Source organism: Phyllostomus discolor, chromosome 13 (assembly GCF_004126475.2).
Source record: "Phyllostomus discolor isolate MPI-MPIP mPhyDis1 chromosome 13, mPhyDis1.pri.v3, whole genome shotgun sequence".
In the NCBI taxonomy this organism is placed as follows: Eukaryota; Metazoa; Chordata; class Mammalia; order Chiroptera; family Phyllostomidae; genus Phyllostomus; species Phyllostomus discolor.
The window spans coordinates 19,290,130-19,300,469 of NC_040915.2; the positions used below are offsets into that span (position 1 = coordinate 19,290,130).

At 38.5% G+C, this 10,340-nt stretch overlaps 1 protein-coding gene across 1 annotated transcript; it reads left to right on the forward strand.

The window, feature by feature from the left end:
• The first annotated feature begins 276 nt into the window (after window positions 1-276).
• On the forward strand, window positions 277-5,327 carry LOC114510303 (double-headed protease inhibitor, submandibular gland-like). The gene is made up of 6 exons (XM_036014006.1): window positions 277-458; window positions 1,031-1,044; window positions 1,573-1,697; window positions 3,318-3,360; window positions 4,614-4,720; window positions 5,154-5,327. The coding sequence occupies exons 1-6, from the start codon at window positions 389-391 to the stop codon at window positions 5,197-5,199; spliced, it is 405 nt and encodes a 134-aa protein (XP_035869899.1). The 5' UTR covers window positions 277-388; the 3' UTR covers window positions 5,200-5,327.
• The last annotated feature ends 5,013 nt before the right edge of the window (window positions 5,328-10,340 follow it).

Here is a 10,340-nt window from a genome sequence, read left to right on the forward strand (position 1 = left end):
ATGTCATTTCAATTTTATTTCTTTCTACTGCATCTATGGTGTATTTATTCTCAAATATAACTATGCCATTGTATTTGCTGAGTAATCAAAGGATTATTACGCAAAACACCTTTTGGTAGATGAGTTACAGGGCGTAAGTGTTCCAACTCTCTATAAATCAAGACAATAAGGAAGCTTTCCTTGACAAATGAAAAAAAAAATGCCCTAGCTTGAGTAAACAGCCAATCATTAAAAAGGTCAATTTTTAATGAAAGCAGGACTCTGCCCTCATATGTGCACTATATATATATATATATCTGTGTGCATTAGGCAGACCGTTCTCCCTCTGTCTGTCTCTCTGGACGTGTTGCCTCAGAGCAGTGTATCCTGAGTATCCTCGTTCATCACCATGATGAAGACCATCACTGCTTTTGCTGTTCTTGCTCTAGCAGCCACCACATGGGCTGTCTCTCCACCTGGTGAGTTAAGATTCCTTTTAAACACTCATGCCTTTATGTTAATTGCAATGTATTCAGCTCTTAGTAATTACAGAATGCTAAAGTCAGAAGAAAATTTAGAAGGCATTTACTTGGATTGATCTGACTGACAAAGTGGGGACTTTCAAGAAGAGGAAGAGAGATGTAAAGGAATAAAAGGATTGCAGGCTCTTCACTCAGTTCCTGATCAGGATCCCTCAGGATTCTGACTTGTCCTTTCAGAAACCACTTATGCAACTGTGAGATCATCATCCAACCCTACCCTAGGCATGCCCACAGGAACTCTTGGATACCCGGGACAGCCCTTCCTCCTATGACCAGAGATGCCCCCATGTTTCTCCCCAGAGATCACGTACACCTCTGTCTTCGTTCTAAGTTGGTCCTGAGTAGAGAAGTGACCTCTCCTAGATCTGGCCTAGGCAAAGGATGTTGGGAAATGGTTTTAGGTACTGTGAACAATGAATTTAGCTTTGCATTTCTAACTGTGGAATTTGCTCTTTCTCCTATGCCTTCTCTCCAATTGCATCTCATTCCACTCTCTTCCGGAAATCAAGCCAGAGGAACACAGGTGAGTACACCCTTCTCTGTGTGGTCTTTGTGAGAATGGAATCAGAGCCAATGTGCCAGTGGAGCCAAGGAAGTAGTCAGACTGGCTCCTGTTGGACTGAAGTAATTCCTCAGAGGGTAATATTGTTCCTACTTTTCTTGTCCCAGTAGTATTTCTTTTAAAGGTTGCACAAGGAATCTCCTTGCAAAATAGAAGCAGCACATAAAGTAAATTTTACTTTGGGGTAGTATTTAAACTTTTCTGATTATTTTTCACATTCATTATCCCTTTGGACTTGCATTATAACCCTAAAAGGGAAGATCAATATTTCCTTCTTAAATAGCCAATTCTTATTTTCCTTAAGGAATGTTCTAGGTCTGATTAATTTTTGCAGCACAGCACCTGGTCCATAGAAGATCTTCTAGACATGTTTGCAGAAAATTTGAAGAGGCTAGCACTCTTTCCACTCTCTTCTCTCTCCTTTTTGAAGTGAGAATTACTATAGAATTGAAGAAAATGGAGGGTATCAATTTTTTTTCCAATTTACAGGTGGACTGCTCCCAATACTCAGGGGCAAAAGGCGCCAAGGTTGCGTGCTCAAGGATATATAAACCAATGTGTGGCTCAGATAATGAAATTTACAGTAATGAATGCATGTTTTGTATGAAGCAACAGTAAGTATGATGTTCAGTTTGGAGTCCTCCCTTCCTTTTAAAGATCACAAAGTCCACATTGGTCAAAATCTGCTTGGTTTTTAAAAACATAGTTTGACAAATCCTACCTGTTGTCAATATTCTTTGGGCATTGCTTTGTTAAAATAAAAAAATTAGTTATATCTCTAAGGGTATATATATATATATATATATATATATATATATATATATATATCTTTAGCTATATATATGTATATACTCTGTATGTACATATATGTATATATGTATGTATATATGTATATATCTTATATATATACATATATATAGCTATGCAGTGAAATTCCCATTCATATTATACAGTATCCCTTAGGCACTAGCTGCTACATATACACATTTTTGTTTCCACATTACACTGAGGGAGACTGGTCTCAGGCAGAACATGTATCTTGATCAAAGTTATATGAATGCCCTGTGTTATATTATTCTTATTGCATAATAGGAACTCAGAAGACAGCTATATTTATTTAGGCTGTTAGCCATGGACACCATTACAAGACTTTGATCTCTCTTTCATATTCCAGAGAAGTTTCATGTTGCTTCTTGTGGCTGCCTGAAAAAGTCTGGGGAAGAGAGTGACCGTACAAATGAGTAGTTGGAACCGGTTGGAATCCCCATCACCACCAGCCCCACACATTAAATATTAACTCCTCACTGGAAACATCTCAGCTTCTCATCTCAGGAGAATGAAAGAATGGTTATTACCAGCCATTCCAGCAATTTGAATTCACTATTTTATGATTAGTGGTTCAAATCATGGGCATGGGTGTCTGACATCTGGGTTAGAATTCCAACTGCACTTAGTAGATCTGGGACTGAAGGCAAATACCCGGTCCACTACACATTTTGGTCTTCTCATCTGTGAGAAAGAAATTAGAACAGTGCTTAGAATTTGCTGTGATAAAACATATCAAATCTTAGCTAAACAGCAGACGCCGAGTGAATGTACATAGAAATGAGCTCATTTTTCTTGTCATCATTTTTCTCCTTCTTTTCTTTTCTTTTCTTTTCTTTTCTTTTCTTTTCTTTTCTTTTCTAGCTGTTCTGAAATTTACAGTCAAGTGTAATATCCATTGTTATTCAGAATAAAATCTCTAGGCTATGCAAACTCATACAGTACTAAAACCATAAGAGTTTAAAGGCCTATGGGTTCTCACTGATTATATTTTCTTATATCCTCTTTTTAAAAGTCAGGGATCTAATACTCAGAAAGGAGAAGTAACTATAACAAAATTACCACACTGTTAATGCCAGAGATGGGTTAGAGCTTATTTTCCTTTCTTTAATTGCAAAAATGTTTCACACTATATCATTCCTTTTTGATCTGAATAGCCATGAACTATTTTTTAAAATGCCCAATCTCCTTTCAGTATTGATCTATTTTGTTATGTTTCTATTTGTTTGCAAAATGATCACCTATCATATATATGGTCTTTATTAGCCAACTGGAATAGAATATTAACCAGAACTCCTCATTCTTAGTCCTGGAGAGACAACACAGAATGACACATGGCTGTATTTTATTCTGTATTTACGAAATATCAAGTAGCTGCATTACCCACTCACTAAAATTTTCTCTTCCAGAGAAAGAGGACTTCAACTCAGAAAACTTCATGATGGGGAATGTGTAAGTATGGGCAGGAATTTTATTTATTCTTATGTAAAATGTTACACTAATTCCTTAATTTCATACCAGAAAAGTATTTTAGAGCATGTAGTTTAAAATTATTCATGACTATGTATAAAGACATCTGACCAGCCTAAAGAGATGACCTGAAGTATTGGCTGATTTATTGACCCAAAGGAAAACTTCAGAAACTTTACTCAGAGCCCTTACTTGGGGCAGGTGGGTGTATATGTGGCTATTTTCCAACACTGCTACTATTTAGCAGGTTAAGAAGAGGATTTCAAAGGAAGTAGGGATTCAAGGCCACCCTCATAATGATAAAGGAAGTTATTTTTTTTAAAAGCACAAACAAAAAAATTCAAGAACAAATATAGAGACAATTTAGGGGTAAAGAGCTATGTGAGTGGATGTCAATGATTAGAATAAACTTTGAAACAATATAAGACTGTAAACATGTAAAACATAGTTCATTTTAAGAAGGGGCGCCTAACCCAGGGTGATGGATGAGAGAGAGAAATGTCATCATGAAACTTATCAAAGTAGCTGACCCGACTTTTAAGGAGAAATAGGAGTTAGTTTGATGGATAAAGCAGGTAAGGGCACGTAAAATAGGAAAAACACCATCTGCCCCGGCCCAGGGGTGGTCAGGGGCAGGAAACACCCATGGAACTCAGTCCTGGAACTGCCTAACATGGGAGGCAGAGCAGAAGAGCCTGGAGACATAAGCGCGGTCATGAGGATGCTTGCTATTGAATGGGGAATGAATTAAATAAGTGAAGAACAAGATCTAATTTGGTTTGTAAAAAAAAAAATCACTCTGGCCTCAGTGGGGAGGGTGACTGGAGTCTGAGATAATGCATGGAGGCTGGGCAATAAATTGGCAAATTGCAAATGTGTAGGCAAGACCTACTGAGGCCTGAATAAGGTGGATGACAGTATGGTGAGGAGAGGACTAATTTGGATATGAAGTACAAGATAGAATCCACAGGATGTATCTGTCACTCTCAAAAGTAGAGCATGAGAGAGAGACGGAAGCCTTGACCTTGAGCTGAGCTATGCTTTGCTGTGATGATAGGCTCACCATTGTTGGGTCAGATGATGTAAACTGCAGAGAATATGTCTTTTTGCATATGGGATTTTTGGACTAAATAACCCCTGAGGTATTTAAACAGTTTTCTTTTTTTATGATTTAATGATCTGAAATTGTTATTTCTCTCTCTCTCTCTCTTTTTTTTTTTTTTGGACCTGGACAGATTCAGTGCACCGGGCATTCTTCTTTCTGCACCATGGAGTACAAACCTCACTGTGGATCTGATGGAGCAGTGTATGGCAACAGATGTCTGTTTTGCAATGCTGTTGCGTAAGTGCTGAATTCAATGTATTACTTGCAGAAATAGCCTTTCTCACAGAGCCAGAAGCCATCTCAGCTACCGAATAAGCTGAATGCTGTTATGAAGCATAAGAGTGAGATGGTTCACTGATACTCATAATGTTTTACAAGAAGAAGTACAAGGAGGGAAAGAGAGGAAAATAGAAAGAAAGTGGATAGTAGGAAGATAGGGAAGACAGAAAAACGAGGCTTGTTACAATATTTTGTAGCGACAGATAAAAGAGAAATGTACAGATTTTTGTTGGCTCCTGGCACTGGTTTTCATGAGCACATTGAAATTTTTTTACTCACCTCGCTGAAGTTTTATGGTTTCACTCACCTTTCATGCTGTGTTCTTATGGGACTGGTTTGACCCAAAGATATGAAACTTTTATTGACGGTCTCCAAATGATTTCTCTTGTAGGAAGAGCCGTGGTGCACTCTATTTGGCAAATTACGGATCGTGCTGAGCCTCCTGGATGCTCACGGGCACCAAGTATCCTTTAGCAGATTCCACACAGAGAGCCAGTTTCTCGGAGTTGGCTCTGGGGGCAAACACATGGGTTTGATTCTTCAATAAAAGAATCTCAGCAGAAAACTGTCTGGCTCGTCTCTATGATTCATAAGGAGAATATCTATGGTCATTTTCCTGGACTATAAGTCACACCAAAATATTTCCTCTACTCCTACTGAAGCTGGGAACTGGAGAGATTATACACATTCTGATGAGCGACGAATATGCTCATAGCCTCCCATTTTAAAGCGACTCAAATTTTTTAAGTAAAGCACGTGTCAGTGGGTGGATCTCACCTGACCGTTAGTCTTATGTTATCTTTTGCTACACTAAGGAAAAGAGGCCAACTCAGATTTGGAGGAAGATAAAGTGAGAATGCACAATACTATCAACTAATCAGAACAGACCAAAAATAACATACATACTTTAGGTGCTACCATTCAAAGGGGACTGAGTGACATATGGGCATCAGCAAAAGATCTTGTTGATCATGTTGGGGAAGAGATTAAAAACAGTATGATCTGATTAAATATTGAAGTCACCACAAAAAACTGAGGAAAATACAAGGTAGGTGGGACAGATGAGGATCCAGACCTGGATTTATCTGGAGGCCTCTCTGCTCGGAGAGAGCTCTCTCCCTCAGCTCCACAGCGTTCTCCCTCTGCGCCGGTCGGGTTCCTAATCTCTTCTTCTTATAAGATACCAGTCATATAGGATTAAGGGCCAATCAATGACTACATTTAACCTTCCATTCCTCTTTAAAGATCCTATTTCCAAAAACAGTCATGTTCTCAGGAACTAGAGGGTCGGAATCTGAACTTATGCATTTTGGGGCCTAATTCAACCCATAACAGCAACCAAGACAAAATTGACAAGTAAAGTGAAATCTGATGCCTATATTAGACTAAAAAGTCAAACATAACTTATAATTCTATTTTTCATTTAATCAAGTCTTCCTATTTGTGTTGTTTGATTTAATAATATGCATATGGTATACATAAAATAATTTATAATCAGCCCTGGCTGGTATGGTTCAGTGGATTGAGTGCCAGCCTGCAAACCAGAGGGTCATCAGTTTGATTCCCAGTCAGGGCCCATGCCAGGGTTGCAGCCAGGTCCCCAGTGGGGGGCACATGCAAGGCAACCACACATTGATGTTTCTATCTCTTTCTTCCTCCCTCTCCCTCTGTCTAAAATTTAATAAATAAAATCTTTAAAAAAATTACAATCACAGAATATTTTCTGTAGGCTTTAAGAAAGTAGAGATTTAAGGTTCATATAAAGCAAAACACTTTCCAAGTCAAAAACAGTCAGCAAAATAAAGATAGCAATTATATGTTGATAAAAATAGTAATAAAGATGTGGTGTTATGAAGTGAATAGAATAGCTACCCTATTTTTAGAAAAATGTTGTTTTATGTACTTGGAAAAATGGTTTATGTAAATAAACTCACTTTTTAAACTTCTAGATTAAAAAGAAAATTATGTAATTATTGCATAATCATATACATTTAAAACATAATTTATATAAGTAAGGTTACTCTATAATATATAATATAAATTAATTGATACATTTTAGATATACAAATATATAAATAAAGTATATTTAAATATAGTACATATAAATTATCATTGCCAACATTCATCTGCTGAGATAATAAATCTAGAGAGGAAGAAAAGACAAATTTTAGGCACACTATTAAAATATAAAGCCATATAGGCATAAATCAAAATTTAAAACATTAAGACAGTCAATAGTTCTCTACACTTTTGAGCCTAGAATTTGGGTTTGTACTCTTTTTTAATAAAACACCTTTCTCATTATTGAAAATACATGTGTGTAAAAATATATGCAAATACCCCCTTTTAAATATCTCCTTCTTGCAAAAACATCCTCTAAATTGTTGAAATATACTTATTAACAATATCTGAAATCAACTTTTATTGGATTAACCTTCAGCACATTAGTAATCTCTATTGCATTCATCTTGAACACACTTACAGACTCATTCGTAATCTACTGTGTGCCAAGGACCACCCACAGTCAAGGGCACTCTGTGGGGGTGCTGCAATCTTCCATACATTCATCAATCTATACACCTCTTGTGGACATATATGCATCAGCTACTATTTTGCAGGGGAGTGAGCACATGGAAAAGCTCAGTTGCTAAATGGCTTGATCTCTGACCGTGTAAAGGATGGGTCAGTAATTCTGTTACCCAAATCAAAACTCAAGAACAGGGCAGCATGTTAGCCCTCTATCTGGAGTATCATTTGCAAATACCTTGCCTATTTGGGTGGCTGCTTTTACATTTTGTTGATAGTTTCTTTTGCTTTACAGAAGCTTTTTTAATTCGATGTAGTCCCACCCATTTATTTTTACTTTTGTTTCCCTGACCTTGGGGTCAAATTCATGAAAACATCTTTGAGACCAATGTTCATAAGTAAGTGGATTCAGGGGGTCAAATACAGGCTATTAGAAAGAAACGGGAATTTGGGTGGTGAGCATGCAATAGAGCATACAGATGTCTAATTATAATGGTGTATACCTGAAAATGATACGTTGCTATAAACCAGTGTTACCCCAATAAAGTTAAAAAATTAAAAAAAAACACACACACAGCAAGAGAATATGCAGGTATGGCTGATGCTGTCCCTGCATCAACTTGTATACAATCCCCGAGAAGGGAAAGACTTTATCCTCCATCCTGGGGTAGGACTGATCATTTGTGTGGTGGCCCTTAGGTGATGGAAAAACAGCTGCTGGGACCTAAAGGAGGGACGCGCAGGACTGGGGTGGAGATGGTCAAAGAGGGGGCTGGACTGTGAAAGTGCTGCAGGAGGGCAGTGGAGGCGGGACTGTCTTTTCTGCCAGAGAACAATGGAAACTTAGCTTAAATCCTTTGAAAGATTTTGGCATCCCTGAAAGGCGATGAGAATCTGCTTTAGACTAGAATGGGAAGATGGGTTTTGAAAATGTTGGTTTGAAGTGATATTGTAACATATCAATTAATTTTTTTTTGTAGCTAGGGATAGGAGCCTGACATCCAGGGACAAAGCCCCAAGTTGTAACTTTTGGAATGAAGCCGTGGGCGTAATCGGTAGACCAACAGTTCCCTCAGCGACCTGTGATCCCCTAATTTTACTTATTCTCCTATCCCAATATTAGTTCAACTGCAATTGGGGGAGTTTGGAAAAGCTAAAGATATGTTAGCCATATTTCTTTCCTATGATGTTTACAGACATGTCTGTTATTTTGCACATATTAAATAGAACTACATGGTGATAATATGCAATTCCTTTTATGGTAAGACATTTTGCTTCTCTTTTGCCTATACTGGCTTCATGGAGTTTATTGTTCGTCTTTCCCTTTATAAAAAATTTATTTATTTAATTAGAGAGGGAGGGAGGGAGAGAGACATCAATGTAAGAGAGAAACACCGATGGGTTGCTTCCCATAAACTCCCCAACCTGGAAACAAATGAGCAACCCACGTATGTGCCCTGACTGGGAATCAAACTCATGAGTGACCCTCTGCCTTGCCGAACGATGCCAACCCACTAAGCCACGCCAGTCTGGGCTATTGTTTGACTTTTTGATGCTAAGGTGGGTGAGAAACACAGGGTCCTTGATTAATACATGAATGCCACAAGATTCAGAAAACTTTAATACTGGAAACTCCTTCCTCAAGTCTGCCTTCCATGGGTAATTATTGGTTTAATGATTTTTCCCCGTGTGGGTATAATCTCCATTAGGGTAAGGGAGGGGGTGAGTCCTTTTCCCTGCTGTGTTTCCATCCAGTGTTGCACACGACTCCTGACAAATCAGAATCCAAGACAACAGAAGGCCTATGAGAACACGCTTAACCAGTGATGCCCTGCTAATAAAATGTGACAAAGCAAAGCAAAAAAAAAAAAAAAGCAAGTAACTGTTTTTCTGGTGGAAAGCAATTTCACACTCATTACTCCTTTGAATATTATGTAATGTTCTGAATCTGGGGCTCTGAGCCAACAAGGCCCATGTCAGTTGCTGTGGCAAAGAAAGACTCAAAATAAACAGCATTTATTGGTGAATAATCTGGGTCAGGCAGCTTTCCAAGCTGTTTAAACATGAGCCCTGCCCAGGGAGTTCAGTTGGTTGGAGTGTTATCCTGATACGCCAAGATCATGGGTCTTGGTTTTAGACATTTATTAAAATGAAATAATAAGAGCTAAATGAACTGAGGTAAATAAAAATTTGTTGATTCCAGCATTGTTAATAATAATAATGAAAATTGGAATTAATCTAACTGAGCAACAATGGAAGAATATTAATATAATATAGTCCATATATGTGATGAAACATGGCATGAAGCATCTAAATTCATGTTTGATGACTATGTTTAAAGATCAAGAAAACATCATAGTACATTTCTAAGTGTAAAAAGCAGAAAACAATGTGTACCACCAAAAATGTGATTGGATATGACAAGAAGAACACACACATGTGTTCATGGGCGTGTGCATACACATAGATATTTCTTTTACACTGGAATTATATTATTCAATATATGCTTAACAGCTATCTCTGGGCTTTGAGATTTCACATCTTCATGTTTCCTTTATTTTCCTATTTTTTAAAGTTACCACGTATTTCCTTGGTGCAAGAACAACTGTTCGTTACAGAAGGGAAGACCGAAGCAGGGAGTGCAGACAACAGGGGGGACTCAGCTGTGAAAACATCTGTCCCCTTTGCACAGCTGCAAAGGCTCTGGACTGACACAGGGACAAAGCCGGACCCGCTGCCAGAGGCCTTCATCACTTCACCCATCACTGCGACCTCCTCTCTTCCTCAGCTGTTTCCACATTTTGCATTCTGGCCCAAGGTACTAATTATCACTGAGGAACATGCTATGCCTTTTCTACTGTGCTCCTGCCCGCTGTGGTATGTCTCCTCATGCCCGTTTCCTCTTTGGAATGCCCGCCACAGGCTACTCCGTGCACCCCCAAGTCTTCCAGGTAGTTCTGTGCTTTCTTCCCCTGTGCCCCCTGCTGAGGTTGGGGGGACAGGATCTGAATGTGGGGCCCTCCCAAGGTCTGCTCAGTGCTCTCCTCCCACG